The sequence below is a fragment of the Saprolegnia diclina genome, assembly GCF_000281045.1.
Source record: "Saprolegnia diclina VS20 unplaced genomic scaffold supercont1.9, whole genome shotgun sequence".
NCBI lineage: Eukaryota > Oomycota > Saprolegniomycetes > Saprolegniales > Saprolegniaceae > Saprolegnia > Saprolegnia diclina.
In genome coordinates this window covers 1053840-1069393 of record NW_008246076.1, presented here as the reverse complement: position 1 = coordinate 1069393, position 15554 = coordinate 1053840, and the positions used below count along the sequence as shown (strand labels likewise).

Sequence of the window (15554 nt, the reverse complement as noted above, 5' to 3'; positions counted from 1 at the left end):
TGCAGTTGGCTTGCGTCTTGCGCCGGTGGATTTGAAACAGAGTAGCACAAGTGCATGTTTGAAACATGTTTAAAACTGTTTCTGGTCAGGTGCGAGAAGGAAGCACCGAGTTCACATCGCGTTGGTTTATTCAAAAGTGGGGCGGCTACCGCCGTTGCCAGGTAGGGCAAATAGCGGTCCTGGGCTATTGCTTAAGAGACTTTGATGTCTCGTGCGCCGAGGCTTCTTCAGCATTAGCGACAAATATAATTTCACGCCCTATCCCACCCACGACTGCACACGATCGCTCGTCACAACCATGAACGGACTCTTCGGTTCTTTGGGAACTTCGACAAGATCATTCCCACTTGCCCCAGCGTCCTCGACGGCTTCTTTGTGGTGCATGCTGCCGCGTGCAACTGGAATCCTAAGCCTCCAACGGAATCGAATTCTGAGACTATTGGATCGATTCAAAAATATGGGGCTGTCAGTATCACGGACGTACTCTACGTTTAGCCGCAGGTAGTGCAAAGTCAAGGGAATAAGCCATTGTTCTTATTTCCTTGTGCCGAGTCGGCGTGCATTCTGGGAAGCGTCATACCAAGAATATACTGCGCCTTGGATAGATAGATGGATAGATAGATAGACATCAAGCTTAACGTTGCGTGCATCGACACGACGGCGTCGGTGCTACTTGCGCAACCGTGTCTGCCGGGCCGGCTTCTCGTTGTTGTGGCGCTTGCGGCGTCGGTCCATGCGCGCAGCTTTGGCCGGCGCAAGGTGGAGGTCGTGCGTCGCTGCAAAGTACGCAATCACATGTTGTTGCACATGAGTGACTGCGATATCAAGCGCGATGGCCCAATACGTCTTGTTGTCGTACTTGGCGCAGAGCCACTGCAAGAGTGCAAACTGGTTCTGGGTCACCGCTTGTGCGAACGCGTCGGCGATCATGCGGCTCGAACTGTTGGCCAAGAGAAACGCCACAAGGTCCACACTGCCGCTCATCACCGCAAGCCGCATGTGGTGGGCCTTGAAGGCCGAGATCACGCCCCGCTCGTAGAGGTCCAGCACGATGTACAGTCGGCCACCGCGAAGCGCAAGCGCCACCAGCGCCCGCGAATACGCACCCAAGCTGCTCTCGGCTGTCACAAATTGCAGCAAGTCGACGTGGTCGCCAAGAATGGCCGCGACAGCAAAGTGGTGCAAAGAGCCGGCAATGCACGCTCCGTTGCCACATATAGCGTAGCGATACGAGCCGTCGCCGTCGTAGACATGCCCGTCGCGGTCCGCGGTGTAGTGCCGTTGCAAATGCATGTGCTTGCCGATGCAGCACCGCCACGTCCCATAGAGAAGCGCCCAGCGCGTGCTGGTGACGTACAAGAGCTTCGTCGCGATGAGCTCATGCACGACGTCGACGCGACCATACTCGAGCGCGTAGCTAAGCAGCAGCATTGGGCACAGCTGGCGCACGAAGCGAAAGCCTACGCGAGCAAGCCACGGTGCCATCACCGTATGCAAGGACTCGAGGTCGCCGTCCGGTGGGGTGTGGCCGAGGCGCGTGAGGATGCGTACGTCTTGGTTGACGCCCGCTTGGTAGGCTGCGATAAGCGGCAGAAGCGGCGCGCTCGTGAATACATCGAGGTAGACCATGTCTTCCGACTTGCGTCCGTCGATCGAGCTTGACGGATCTCTCAATATGTTTAAAACATGTTTAAAACACAATCGAGCGCAGGGTTGGTCGCTACGTCTCGCTAAACGTGAAGGACCCTACCCCTACTCCGCCTCTCGACCAGCGACATCCATCTGACGCTTCTTGTTGCGTTATGCAGCTACCTGTCGTCACGAGCGTCGACGGCAACGCTCCGACACCCAGCCTCGCTTCTATCGATCCCCATACAGCTAGAAGGTCGCTCGCCAAGAAATGAACGCGAAATGAGAGTCCATTCATTACCCTCTGCGCCTGTATCTACAGCGAAATGACGTCATTCCCGGCGATGTCAGTATCAAGACGCGCAAGGGCCGACGCGAGGCCAAGTGCACTCTCGGATGTACCGAGAAACGCATCCGTGAGGAGCCGGTCACTGCTGGTCGGCCCCGCCTCGTCGTCGCTGTACATCAAGATGGCCGGCATCGCCATGGGCTCATCGGCGAGTCCATCGTCGAGCTTGCGCCGCTTCCTTTTTTGCACGAGCTTGCTCGAGCGCAGCGAGCGCACGCAGAAATGCCCAGCGAAAAGCTCGAACGCTGGCAGCGACGTCACCGCGAGCTCGTCGAGAAACGCGTCGAGCGCCGGCGTGTAGTTCATGTTTTGCTTGCCGACGCCGCGCCGCGCCTTGTCTTTGACGTCGAGCACGCTCTGCAAAACGCCTTCGACAACGCAAAACTCACGGAACGCGCCCGCGAGGCCCAAGCGCGCGAGCTTGAGCCAAAAGATGCCGCGGTCGTCGCGCGGTGGTTCGAGCACGAGCGACCGAAGGCTGGCGTTGCTGGCCACGGCGCGCAAGAGCGGGTCGTGTTTGGTGAACGCGTGCGGCGTGAACCGGACGTTCGCGAGCACAGACGCGGGGTCGGCCGCCTTTTTCCGGGCGCGGCTCACGGCCGATCGAAAGGTTGCGTTGCGGTGGAGGCTGAGGCAGGCGTCGCACGCACCGTTGGTCCGCGTGCAGCTGCGGTGGCAGCGCTGGCTACGGACGCACTTGCCGTGCTTGTCGATGCGCCAGAGCGACTCGCGAAACGCCGCGTCATGAATCAGATCGGCTTGCGCCGGCGTCAACGCCGACAGCACAAACTTGCCGTCGACGAGCGCGTCCGGCGCATAGTCTTTGGCGAGCACATACCGCGGGCGGCTGCCACCAATGGGCTGAAAGCTCGCGCTCACAAATTCGTGCACCGCCGTGATGCCGGGGCACGGGATCTCTTCGTTGGGGTGACTCTGAACATGCACCGCCCACGCGGCTTCGCGCTGCGCCAGCACCATCGAAGATGGCGCGACCGGATCGTCGAGCTCGTCCGGTAAAAGGTCGTGGTCGCCGCTGTCCGAAGGCGGGTCGTCTGACGGTGGCAACGTGAGCATGAGGTCGCTAAGCGCTGCGTCCGGCGGTAGCAACGACAAGACGTGTCCATCGGTCTTGCGCGACTTGATGCGCTTGGACCGGCCGCAAAAGTGGAGCCCAAAGAGCGTTGCTGCGTCTTCCGAGAGGGCGGCAAGTGCCGCATGGAACGCGTCCAAGGCCGGTGAAATCGGCATATTTTGCTTGCCGACGCCGCGCCGCTCCTTCTCTTTCAAGTGGACGATCCACTCGAGGACTGCAAGAAGCACGGGGTGCTCGGCGAGTTCGTTGCGCAAGCCGACTTCGGCCGCATGGAGCCAGACATGGCTGCTCGTGGTCGCATCGCTCGCGTGCTGAGCGAGCAAATCGCGGAGTTCTCGGACATAAGCGTCCTGGCCATGGACGAGGAGTGCGTCGACGGCCGATGCCGGCCCGAGGCTCTTGGGTATAAACTTGGTTTGACGCAGCGCCTTTGGCGGCTTGTTGGCACTGGCAATAGCAGTCCGGAACGACGGAATCGACCGCAAATGACTGCATTTCGCACAGGGCAGCCGCGTCGCGTCGGCTGTCGCGCGCGTCGCTGCGCCGGTGCACTGGAGACTCCGGACCGTACCCGCATCCTTGTCGATCCACCAGAGCGCTTCGCGCTGCATCGCATCGTGCAGTAGCTTCTTCTCGGTTGGACAGAGCAGTTTGGCCATCTCGCAGGGCCCACCGGGTGGCAAAAGACGCGGAAAGAGCTCCCGCGCAATCGTATGCCGGGGCCGGGAACCGCCCGTGACCTGGACCGCGGCGCGCACGTACGCAGCGACATCGGGCGATCGAATGCCGGGGCACGGCAGTGCGAGGACTGTCGAGGGTGGCGGCGGCGGCGACGGGCGGCGGCGCTTGCGTTGCACGGGCCGATCGCAGACGTCGCTCTCGATGTGGGCAAAGAACGCTGCCGGTTGCCACGGCCCATCGAGATGCACGAGCCGTTGACAGCGACACTCGATCGAGAGGCCGTCAGGCGCCATCGCGACAAATTTCGGGTGCTCGCGCAGCTGCTGCGCGACGCGGAAGCGGTGTTCGTCGAGGACCGACGCGTCGGGGCCTGGCTCGCCTTGCGCCAAGATCGCATCGACATCCGTATCGACAGACGTATGGGCCAAGGACGACGTGCGCGCCAAGCTGCGCTTGCGGTTCGGCCGTGGCTCGCCGCAGTTGCGACTCATCGTGTGCTGCTCGTACTTGAGCATGTACCACGGCGGGTTGAGGCGCACGATGCGGCCACACTTGCAAGCAACCTCGCGTCCATCGGTTGAGACGCTCAGTACCATGGGATGGGCCTGGAGGCGGCGGCGCTTCTCGTCTTTAAGCGATGTCTCGGGCGGCGGCGCCAAGGTCGGCAGAAAGGTCATGCTGCCCACGTCGGTATCGGCGTCGTCGTCCTTGTCGGGCGACTGCATGTACCTGTCGAGCGCCATCTCTTGCTCGTACGCATGGGCGTCGTCGGGCAGCTCGGCGCTGGTCGCGTCCAGCGCAAAGCCGCCGGGGTATGCTCCGTTCATGCGCCACGAATACGCCACCGGCCATTGGGTAAAATCGCACAAAAAAATGGCATGTGATTGGTCAGAATGGAATGTGGCATCTGCCACGTTGTGTGTATCCGGATCATCCGGATAACAACATTTGGATTTTTGAATTTCATGCTCAGTCGAGTTCGTGGCAGCGATCGGAAGCATGGCAGGCCGAGGAGATGCATCGTTCGCATGGGAGCTCTGCAAGGAGAACGTAGCCCCGGTCGCGCGGGGAAGGAACGTCGAGAAGCTCAACGCGCTCCTCGTCAAGGCCAACTCGGTCGAGCTCAAGGCGTCGCTGGCCGAGATGGAGCGGTACGTCACGGAGCGCCGACGACGACGGTTCGATCCATGTGCATCATGCTAGGTCCTATGAAGTCAAGATCAAGAACGCCATGAGCCACGAGGACCCGCTCGAGACATGGGTCGCGTACCAGAAGTGGACCGAGGAGAACTTCCCGTCCGATACAGCCAAGAACTTTACGATCCTCGAGCGCGCGACGCGCGCGTTCACGGCCGATCGTCGCTACCGCAACGACGACCGGTACCTTCGGTTCTGGATCCAATATGTACGAGGACGATGCATCTGAAGTGCGAGAGGAAGGCTCATATGGCGTAGATTGACCGGGTCGACAAGCCCATCGAGGTCTTCAAGTACCTCTACAAGAACAAGATTGGCGACAAGCTCGCGCTCTTCTACATTGCGTGGGCGCTCCTCCTCGAGCGCAAGGGCGACGTCAAGAACGCCGAGCTCATTTACGCCAAGGGCCTCCAAAAGTACATGATATCGCACTGGTCGCTACGGGACCTCTCACCTCTTTGGTGTGTAGAAAAGCCGAGCCGTTTGACGCGCTCGAGCGCAAGCACAGTGAATTTGAACGGCGGGTGAGCCAAAAGTGGCTGAGCGCTGCAACGTTGCGCGAAGAAGACGAGGACGACGCGCCGCGGGGCCGCCAAGCGCTGGCCCCGACGGCGGCACCAACCATCGTCGTCCCCGTGGTGCCCCGTCGCCAAACCCCGTCCTCTGTTGCGGCCAACGCGTCGTCGTTTGCCATTTACTCGGAGAACGACAAGGCCCACGCCAACAGCAGCGTACTCTCGGAGAACAAGAGCAGTGCATGGAAGGTGCTGCCATCGGCCAAGGTGGTCAACAAGGAGAACGAACAAAAGCCGTCAATTTGGGCGGGCGCGGGCCTCGCGCCACGGGCAGGACATGCGTTGTCGACGGTGTACGACGAGCCGACAGCGCCGCCTGTCGAGATTTTTGTCGACGAGAGTGCTGCGACGCGCACGTCGAGTCGCAAGCGACCGCATGCAGGCCACGACACGGGCCGCGCACTGCGTCCGCGGCTCGACGAACGGTCGATGACGCCCGCGGTGCTTCCGTCCAACGATGAAAACCCGACGCAACCCACGGTGTCGACCAAGCCAGATCCCTCGGCCCGCAAGACGACCAAGCCCGCGACCAAGCGCGACATTCTTCGCGTCAACATGGAAATGCTCAAGGTGCCTGGGCAGGACGATCTCTGCTTTGAGGAAGTGCGCGCCCAGCGATACTGGAAGGCGAAGGCTGCCAAGGCACAGGCGGCTGTAGCGGTCCAGGCCCCGGTGGCGCCGGTGCCGACGAACAAACCTGTGCGCAACGGGTTCCTCGTCGACGATACAGATGACGAAGTTGTCCAACAAGCCCCCGCGCCGCAAAAGTGGCAGCCGACTGTACGTCCGACCGTGGCGCCCGGCGGTGTCTTGGCCGTGACCGGCGCCTTGCATCCCCTCGCAGCGATCGCAGACGACGCCAAGTACACGCAAGACGACATGACGTTCAACACGCGCATGGCGTACGAAGACATTGGCAGCATGTTTTGCAGCCCAACTAAAGCTGTCCCGGTGGTCGCGTCGCCGACGAAAGAGCAGTTGACGTCGTTCCGCAAGTCCAACTGGGTCCCGAAAACCGAAGAACCGATCGTGCGCAAATTGCACTTTTCGGCGTTCAAGGCCAAGCCCCACGGCCGCAACGATGACGACGACGAGGATGACGATGAGAGCACGCCAGCTGTCGACGCCAACCCGGCGTTCCTCATCTTTACAGAAGAAAATGACAAGTCGGGGCCGGTCGTGCCGCACAAGAAGGACCCAAACCGCAAGGCGCTTGGCGATCGCAACGACATTGCCAAGTCGACAAAGAAGACCAACAAGGACGTGCTCGGGTTCAGTCTTTTGCCCACGACGTTGGGCGACCGGTAGAGGCTCATTGTGTTTTACGCCAGGCGCGTCGGCCGTACGAGTAGCGGGGGCACCGACCACTTGGACCTGCTTGCCCCCACCAAGTTGAGGTAGCTTCGTATTTATATGTATTTGTATTGGTCTTCAACACGAATGAACCCATGATCGATCGCTCCATGTCCACGCCCAATCTTCTTGGTGCTTGACGCCATGTCCCTGTAGCGAGGGGCGCCTCGTCGACCCGTATGTGACCAAGCATCGAAAAGAGATGGTGCAGTCCCAGACGCTCGCGACGCTCCTGTGCTCGTTGGGCACCGGTGTCTACGTGTACAAGCACGTCTTTGACGCCAAGCTACCCATTTTCAAGCAAAAGGGACCGATCAAGTTCAAAGCACCGATTGCTGTGCGCTTCAACCACTTTATGGTGTGCCATCTGACGGGCCGCCTCGGCTCGGGCTCGTTCGCGTCGGTCTACGCTGCGACGTTTCCGTCCATCGAAGACACGGAGCTCATGGACCACGAGGTCGCCATGAAGGTGGCCCGATACCAGCCTCGTACTGACGACTGACGCAATGTACAGCATGAAAAAGGGGTCGAGTTTCTCCCGTGGGAGTTCTACGCGATCCAGACGATCCACAACCGCACTAAACCGTCGCGCTGGGCGCTCTTTCCCCGATTGCATCCGTTTGTGATCCAAGTCGACCAGTTGCACGTGTACCAGGTGCTTCTTCCGGTCACGATGGCTCGGACAATGTTGATGTCTTGTCCGAGGCAGAACGCAACGTTCTTGTGCCTCGAGCGCAGCTACCGGGGCACACTCCACGACCTCGTCAACACGTACGCCAAGGTAGCATATCTATCCGATACCTCGTGTGGCCTTGAGACGAGGGGTGTTGCGTAGCACGGCAAGGCGGTGCCCGAGAACCTCGCCATGTTTTACACGCTCCAAATGCTCCGGTCGATCCACATGGTGCATGCCGCGCACTTTCTGCACGGCGACATCAAGCCCGACAACTGGGTGCTCCTTCGCGGCAGTGCGCTCTCGACCGGCGCGGCGGCGTTCGAGACGTCGGAGCTGAGCCTCATCGACTTTGGCCGGTCGATCGATCTGCACCTGTATCCAAAAGGCACGTGCTTCAAGGGCGACTGCCACGCCAAAGGCTTCCAGTGCGTCGAGATGCTCACAAAGCGGCCGTGGCGCCACCAAGTCGACGCGTTTGGTGTCATCGCCACAGCCCACTTTCTGCTCTTTGGCGACTACATCGAGCTCCACACCACGTCGTCGTCGACGTGGCGCATCAAGCGGCAGTGGAAGCGCTACTGGCGATCGGATCTCTGGAGTGTCCTTTTTGATACCGTCTTGAACGTACCGTCCTGCGATGCACCACCCGACCTCTTGGCGCTCGCGACGACACTCGAGCAATACTACACAGACGATGCATCCAAGATCAAGGTCCGTGCGATCTCGGTATGGAGCGATGCAGCACCGTGTGAATAGGAACTCACGCAGTTGCTTCGCGCCCAAGATCGCATGGTGCCAAAGTCCTCCCTGTGAGGATACGTCGACGGGAAGAAGGGATCTCCATCGATACTATGCGAGTACAACATGATTACGTGTTTACCCTTGAAGCAGGCCATGGGCGACGAGTTCCGTGCGGATAATGGCCGCCGATTCGTCCGAGCACTCGACGAGCGGAAGGCGGCACGCCGGCGAGCACATGCCAAGCAGCTGCATGGCCTTCTTGATCGGCTGCGGGTTGGTCTCGATGAACATGGTCTTGCACAGCCGAATCTACACCACACCAGCATCATGAGCCCACAAACTTGCGACCAGCGCCAATCGTCGACGTACCGACGAGAGATGCGCCCGGCGCGCGGCCACATAGTCGCCACGGAGCGCGGGTTCGGTCACGTCCAAGACGCGGCGCGGTGCTACAGCGTTCATCAGATGCGGAGAGCCTCGTACGGCGACGTACCAATGTTGGAGAGGACGCTAATGCAGCCTTTCCCGCCGATCGACATGATGGGCAGCGTCAGCGTGTCGTCGCCCGAGAGGATCGTAATGTCGCAGAGCGCGGCGATCTCGGACGCTTGCTCGAGCGATCCGGTGGCTTCCTTGATGGCCACAATGTGCGGCAGCTTGTACAGCTCGGCGACGGTCTCGGGCAGCATGTTGATGTTGGTCCGTCCCGGAATGTTGTACAGCACGACGGGCAGACCAATGTCCTGGATGACCTTGAAGTGCTCGTAGAGCCCCTTCTGCGACGGCTTGTTGTAGTACGGGTTGACGACGAGACAGGCGGTCGCGCCCGCCGCTTTCGCCGCTTTGGTCAAGCGCACGGCCTCGACCGTGCTGTTGGAGCCCGTGCCCGCAATGACTGGGACGCGACCTGCCGCGTACTCGACGACGGCCGCAACGACTTTGTCGTGCTCGTCGTGCGAGACGGTCGGGCACTCGCCGGTCGTCCCCATGGGCACGAGGCCGTTGATTCCTTGGGCGATCTGCGCCTCGACGATGCGGCGGAGGGCGTCGTAGTCGACGTGGGCACCGTCGGCAGTGAAGGGCGTCACGAGCGCGGTGAAGGCGCCTTGGAGCTGCAGCTTGGCCATCGTCGGCAATCTACTTGTGAGCGCTAAGTGCAAAGAGCAAAGATCGCGTGGCATTGGCCACCAGAAGCTTTTTCCGGATACATGATGACGCAATCGGGACCGGCAAATCTTGTGCGCCAACCAATCACGAGCGAGCACAGTGTGCTGGACGCGTTGGATTGGTGGAATGTATATGCGACACGCCACGTTGAACTTGCCCTTGGCGCCACACGCGGCCGGTTGAAGATTCCCGTGGTACGGCGGACCGTCGTTGTTGCGTCCGTTGATCCGACTGCAGAAGCGTCCTGAAATCGAGTGGCAGACCATGACGTCGACAGCTGCCGCGTCACATGGATGCAGGAGATTGGTTGGTGGGCGGTGCCAAGGCCATTGATCTGGTTGTGGCTGCACCAAACCACTTGCAGTCGCAAGCGTGTCGACTAGACATGAAGAGAGGCTTTGCGTAGTAGACTAGCTGGCGTACTAGTACGATAGTGCTCGGTCGTCACATTTGCTTCGTGCACCCACGCCGTCAGGTCGGTCGTCGGGTGGGTGACTAAAACACCTGGTGCCGTTCTGGGTGCCACGCTGGGAGCCAAGCAACTTGCGCCAAGAGCTCGCCGCCCTCAACCTGCAACACTGCGCCTTCATCACGTCAAGCGATCGTCTGCCAGCGGTGCCGCAGAAAGCTTGCACTGGCGGCATGGCAGGTCGACGCAGTCAACGCAGCGTCATCGTCGTGAACCGCAGGTACGGAGACGTCGTGGAAGCAGCTTGCTGTAGACCAGATCTTATTGCTCTCGTTGAAAGCTGGAAGCGAGTACGTCCAAGCAGTGCGAGTTCCATTCCCGCCACAAAACTAGTCGAATTGGCATTGAAGAGTAAGTCTAGTTGGAGGACGTGCAGAGTGTTGACCCCGTCACGTGTCGACGGCGTTCGTGTTGGTAGGTATGCAGCCTTGCACAGAGTGCGTCGACGGAAGCTCCCACACTGACTCGTTGGTCGTCCGGTTATAATAGTAGACAGTGCCGTTGGTGTCGACGCACGTATCCCACGTCGGCGGCTGCCACCCACGCGGTGGGTCCCACGTCGTTTCGCGCGTCATTGTGTTAAAGTAGTAGGCATTGCCGTCGGCGTCGATCGCCGTCGCCCAATTCGCAGCGTCGTCGTTGGGTAGCCGCACCGGTGACGCGGCCAGCGGGGTTATCGCGATCGCATAGTCATCAACCAAATCGTCGTCACGGTCGTCGACTCCACTCACGGGTGGCGGCGGATCGTCCACCGCAATAGTCGTCGGCGCCACTTTCCAGTGCCGATACCACCGCTGGATGGACATGACGGCAGTCATACTCGCACCTTCAACTTTCGTCGACGGCGCACGCTGCGACTGGCGCCACTTGGCGACGCGTCGGTGCAGAATCTGCTGGAGGCGGAGCACGAGGTAGAGTGTCGACCACCCGCGTGTCTTTTGTGGTCGAAGCGAAGCCGCGCGCTTCCGAGTCGTGCGTCGGTGCTGCGCCCGGAGTGTTTTGAGACCCAGTCGAATATCAGCGCGGACAACGTGGACTCGATATTGGCGTTGAATGCGTTCCGCCGCCAACGTCTGCGTCTGTCGGCGACAATATTGTCCATAGGCCCGTTGGATCGTCGATGCGGCCGCGTCAGCAATGTTGCACTGCATCGCGAGACACGGAAGCGACGAGTTGCGTCGTAAGAGCACCGGGAGGCGCGGTGTGCTGTCGTCGTCGTCGTCGTTCGGTGGACTCTCGGCCGCATCGCGCACGTCCGAGGCAGTGCTTTCGGATGCATCGTCGGCGAGAATGTCGAGACACTGCTGCAGCGTCGCTTGGGACTTTTCGCGGAAGAGCATTAGCTGCAGTCGGTCGGCCGTCGCAAACACGCGGTGGGCTGGCGCCACGGACACTGGCTGGTCATCGGGCGACGACGGGTTCAGGATGGGTGTTGACGCCGTGGTGTCATCGACAGCTGAGGGTACTGCGAGTGCGGTACGAGCAGAGAGAACGTAGGCGGGGATCGCGACCCGGGGTGCGCACCGCATGAGCACCGTCACAATGTCGACCGACGACATGATCAAAGCCGCAAGGTACCGGCTCGGGTGTCGAAAGCGACACAGGGGTCGAGGCTTTCGCGGTGGCTTCTTCTTTTGTCTTGGGTCGCCGGGGCGCGCGAGAAGGCGTGCGAGGAGGTACGTGTTGATGGCTTCGGCTTCAATGTCGCGGGGCGCGCGCTGACCAGTCTTTTGTCGTTGCCGGACGGGCTCGGGTGGCGGGGGGTGACGCCGGCGTAGCTTGGGTTTTTTGGCGCGTAATCTGGTTCGGGTCGGTGACTTGTTGCGATTGCTGTGCTGGCGTCGTCGTCGATACCAGACTTGGAGTCGCCGGGCAGCGGCGTGTCGACGGTCTGGTCATATCGATGCATCAGAAACCAGAAACCAGAAAACCAGAAACCAGATTTCTTGTGTACCTTCGAGTTTCGAAATGCGTTGCAGCTTTCGCAGCAAATAGTGTTTGCACACAAATGTGTAGATGACGCGACACGCCTGCTCGAGACGTCGACAACTCGCTCGCTTTGGTGCGTCTTTGGGTCGTGGCCGAGTGATACCTGCGCTCTGGGGGCGTTGCTAGTCGCACCATATGAGCTGTTGGACGAGCCATTTCAGAGTATACGCGGCGAGAGGTCGCGCTGTGGAGGCGGGCGGCGCTGAGCCCTGGTCCGCGCGGGAGTCGATGCTTGTACCGAACGTCGGTCGCGTCAAGCAGCGAATATGTCTCGGCTTCGAGCGCCTGTAAATGGGGCGCCTGGAACATGGGTGCGCGGTACACCATCGTGGCAACATCGATCGGGTTCTTGATCGGGTTGTCCACCAGCGTCCTTCGTCGAACGCTGGTCGCGGACGTCGGACGGTTGTTGCTCACGGTGGTTTTCGGTGGCGACAGAGTCGTCGTCGTCTTGGTCGTTGTCTTGGCGCCGTGTGTCCACCGCGCCGAGTGATACACGACGGCGATCGCGTCTTGAATGAACGCGTTGCAGTATTGCGGGTCGTATGCGAGTGCGTTCTCTGTCGGCGCCCGGCGGCCGTGCGACCATTTGTCCGCGACCGCATCGAGAAGCCGGTGGCGTCGGTCGATCGGTGTCGAAGCCGCATCTGCACGCCATTGGCCGGCCAGCGTCGCACTCGCCGCTGCCACGGGGTCGTTCATGATGGTTGAAACGGCCAATCGTCACACGATATGGTGGTTCCGATGCCCAGCGTCGTAGCCGTACTTGTATGTAGAGAGCGCTCACTTTGCAATTTCGCTTTTGCCTCGACGACCTTGCAGCATGTTGACATCCACTGCGCTTTTGAGCCTGTTCGCTGCGACCGCGACGGCGCACTCGTGGCTCGGTACGTATCTCTTCTTACCAACACGATTGCCAACAATTATTTGTATGAAATGACTAGAGTGCACCGACTATGACGCATCGACGACCGCCAACCAAGAGTTTTGGAACCCGGCGGCCTGCACCGGCTACGCGCGTTGCGGCAGTCGCCAGAAGGCGCAAGGCTTTGGTGTTGACACGGGCTTGGACTTTCGACCGCTGCTGCAGCACAAGTCGTGCCAGTGTGCCAAGGAATCTGCCGGCGCCTACACGGAGACGGCGCCGATGGCCACGTATGCGCCGGGGCAAAAGGTGTGCGTCGCGTACCCGGCCAAGAACCACGTTGCGGCGGCGTGCACGAACGCGTACATTCCAGACACGGGCGTCCGCATCTTCCGGACGACGTCCGCGAATGCGTCCGACCCCGCGCTCCACGAGTGGCCGATCGAGTACCAGCACCTCAACGGGGCGCACCAAGAAGGTGTCATCGACTACAAGGGGTTCCAGCACTGCCCCAAGTTTTGCGACGAAAAGGGCGGGATTCGCGACCAAGGCCGCGCGCTCTGCAGTCTCTGCTTCAACCTCGAAAAAGACATTGCGCCCGGCGTGTACTCGTTCCAGTGGCAATGGAACTTCAACTCGGTCAAGGACGTCTACGCCACGTGCTGGGAAGCCCGCGTCCGCGCCTAGGTAAGAGAACGCGAGGTGTCTAGGATAATCGACTGGTATCAACTTGACTCTGGTTGCATTTTGTCATCGTGGTTGTACCAGCTCTTTCAAAATCACACGATAGCCTCGGCGATTCGAATGCCTAGCAGTCGGATCGTGTGGCCATCAACTTGGCTCAGTATTGTGATGTCTATCTATCTATCCAAGTGAAAGGTGCCACGCTTCGCACGAGAGAGCGCCACGTCATGTAACCGTCACCATATCCGACGTAGAAAATTCTGCAAGGGTCAGACCAATTCGAAGCTGCCCTGCAAAAGACTTCAACACGATACTTCAACACAATAGCACAGAGTGCCTTGGAGCAGCGTTGGACAGTTGTCGAGAGACCAAGGGGACGTGACGCAGGATCTTGGATCCATGCGCAACCATCGGCGGCGGAATCTAGAAGCATTTAGCGACAATGTCATCTTCCAAGCGGTACCCAAAGCACACACACGACCTAGGTATCCAGCATGGCGGTTCATTATTGGAAATCATACCTTCTCGGCCTTTTGGCTAAGATCAAGTGTAGTATCTGTTCTAATCAGTGTGAAAACTGATTTCCACACTTCGGTGTGGTTTTTTTTCACATTCATTTTTACAAACTCCGATAGTCCAGTTGGCTTGCCACTGACTATTGGACTGGTTTCCGAGGGCTTAGCACTCCTCCCTTGAGAAGCCTACCAACAACTTTTTCAAATACCCTTTCACCAACGCCTCCTCGTCTTTCCACACTTTGTACAGTGCACGCCGTCTGTAGGCTACCAAATCGCAATTTTTGTAACAATTTCGGCTCGGGCCTTATCCGGATCCTTCACATACTAAAACTAGCATAAGCCAGAATATAGTTTTAATAAAATAGATAAAAAGGTGTAATAAAAATAATAAAATAGTAAAAGCGATGAAAAACAATCGAGCGATGGTACTGTTTCGTAGCAATTTGGCTCCCCCGCAATACCTCGTAGTGTTGTAGAACTTTGAACGCCGATAACTTGCTCAGTTTTTCGATTTATTGCAATCCAATCTTATACATCGCTTCCCCTTGGACTAAACAGTCGATCTATAACGTCATTTTCCTAAAACATTACTAGTATGTGTTCATGGCTGGGATACAAAAGTTTTGGACCCCATTTAGCTGGTAGGGTGCAGGTGGCGTGCACTGTAGCTCACCTCATCTTTTGCCTCTGTGGTGTAAGCCCAATACAACTGCTTGCTTCACGCGAGACGGCTCTCCCCTCGCTGTTGTTTGTGTCTGCACCGCGGGGGCTAGTACAAAAGGTGGCACCGAGGACTTTGTGCGCCCCAATGTCGAGCTCCAGATCGAGTCTTAGATATCTGAGAGAGTGGTCGGGTTTACGAGGTATAAGACTGGGGCTGCTTTAATGTCGGAGCTTTGTTGGGGGCGAGAAATGGCATGTCGGCTCATCCTGAGACATGGATGCTGCCAAACACGAAATATGTACATTTTGAAAAATAGAACGGCTACCGAGGAGGTGATTTTGCCGAAACGCATGCAGCAGGTTGAGCACGTTTCGTCTAGGCGGGCCTAGAATTCCAGGAATTGGCCAAATTTTAGCAATGACACTATGTGTGCAGAGGTGATGATGGTGGTACCGATGATTTTGCACACCCCAATGTCGAGCTCCAGATCGAGTCTTCGATCTGAGAGAGAGTGATCTGGTCCACAAGGTGTCGGACTTGGGCTGCTCCAATCTTGGAGCTATGTTGGAGGCGAGAAACGGCGTGTCGGCTCATCAAGTTAGATCGATGCTGCCAAACACGAAAGATGTACATTTGAAAAATTCACCGGCTGCCGAGGAGGTGATTTTGCCGAAACGCATGCAGCAGGTTGAGCACGTTTCGTCTAGGCGTTAGCGCCGATTTTGACCGCATAAAAACAGAGCAATGACACAATATGTGAAATGGTGGCACCGATGATTTTGTACACCCCAATGTCGAGCTCCAGATCGAGTCTTAGATATCGGAGAGAGAGTGGTCGGGTTTACGAGGGATAAGACTGGGGCTGCTCCAATGTTGGAGCTTTGTTGGAGGCGAGAAATGGCAT

At 58.8% G+C, this 15554-nt stretch overlaps 6 protein-coding genes across 6 annotated transcripts; 2 read left to right on the top strand and 4 right to left on the bottom strand.

The window, feature by feature from the left end:
- Nucleotides 1-533: 533 nt before the first annotated feature.
- On the bottom strand, nt 534-1668 carry SDRG_03990 (hypothetical protein). Its single transcript, XM_008609640.1, has one exon. The coding sequence runs from the start codon at nt 1627-1629 to the stop codon at nt 670-672; it is 960 nt and encodes a 319-aa protein (XP_008607862.1). The 5' UTR covers nt 1630-1668; the 3' UTR covers nt 534-669.
- Nucleotides 1669-1853: 185 nt separating this feature from the next.
- Nucleotides 1854-4635, bottom strand: SDRG_03989 (hypothetical protein). The gene has a single exon (XM_008609639.1). The coding sequence runs from the start codon at nt 4577-4579 to the stop codon at nt 1946-1948; it is 2634 nt and encodes an 877-aa protein (XP_008607861.1). The 5' UTR covers nt 4580-4635; the 3' UTR covers nt 1854-1945.
- Nucleotides 4636-4751: 116 nt separating this feature from the next.
- Nucleotides 4752-8366, top strand: SDRG_03988 (BUB protein kinase; the record flags this gene model as incomplete). The annotated part of the gene is made up of 10 exons (XM_008609638.1): nt 4752-4903; nt 4956-5157; nt 5208-5365; nt 5419-6828; nt 6877-6921; nt 7034-7346; nt 7392-7532; nt 7587-7658; nt 7713-8264; nt 8310-8366. The coding sequence occupies 10 exons, from the start codon at nt 4752-4754 to the stop codon at nt 8364-8366; spliced, it is 3102 nt and encodes a 1033-aa protein (XP_008607860.1).
- On the bottom strand, nt 8347-9474 carry SDRG_03987 (dihydrodipicolinate synthase). Its single transcript, XM_008609637.1, has 3 exons — nt 8788-9474; nt 8664-8743; nt 8347-8603 (listed from the first exon to the last, which is right to left on the bottom strand). Exons 1-3 carry the CDS (start codon nt 9419-9421, stop codon nt 8430-8432), a joined length of 888 nt encoding a protein of 295 aa, XP_008607859.1. The 5' UTR covers nt 9422-9474; the 3' UTR covers nt 8347-8429.
- A 771-nt stretch (nt 9475-10245) lies between these two features.
- SDRG_03986 (hypothetical protein) lies at nt 10246-12621 on the bottom strand (the record flags this gene model as incomplete). The annotated part of the gene is made up of 3 exons (XM_008609636.1): nt 10246-11821; nt 11885-12041; nt 12088-12621. 3 exons carry the CDS (start codon nt 12619-12621, stop codon nt 10320-10322), a joined length of 2193 nt encoding a protein of 730 aa, XP_008607858.1. The 3' UTR covers nt 10246-10319.
- A 121-nt stretch (nt 12622-12742) lies between these two features.
- SDRG_03985 (hypothetical protein) lies at nt 12743-13471 on the top strand (the record flags this gene model as incomplete). The annotated part of the gene is made up of 2 exons (XM_008609635.1): nt 12743-12806; nt 12864-13471. 2 exons carry the CDS (start codon nt 12743-12745, stop codon nt 13469-13471), a joined length of 672 nt encoding a protein of 223 aa, XP_008607857.1.
- Nucleotides 13472-15554: the final 2083 nt, after the last annotated feature.

Excerpts from the sequence above, each read along its gene's own strand:
- SDRG_03990 (XM_008609640.1), bottom strand. The coding sequence starts at position 1,629 with ATGGTCTACCTCGATGTATTCACGAGCGCGCCGCTTCTGCCGCTTATC.
- SDRG_03989 (XM_008609639.1), bottom strand. The coding sequence starts at position 4,579 with ATGAACGGAGCATACCCCGGCGGCTTTGCGCTGGACGCGACCAGCGCC.
- SDRG_03987 (XM_008609637.1), bottom strand. The coding sequence starts at position 9,421 with ATGGCCAAGCTGCAGCTCCAAGGCGCCTTCACCGCGCTCGTGACGCCC. Across the intron at positions 8,744-8,787 it reads TAGCGTCCTCTCCAACATTG|CACCGCGCCGCGTCTTGGAC; the intron begins GTACGTCGCCGT and ends TGAACGCTGTAG. Across the intron at positions 8,604-8,663 it reads GCCGGGCGCATCTCTCGTCG|ATTCGGCTGTGCAAGACCAT; the intron begins GTACGTCGACGA and ends GGTGTGGTGTAG.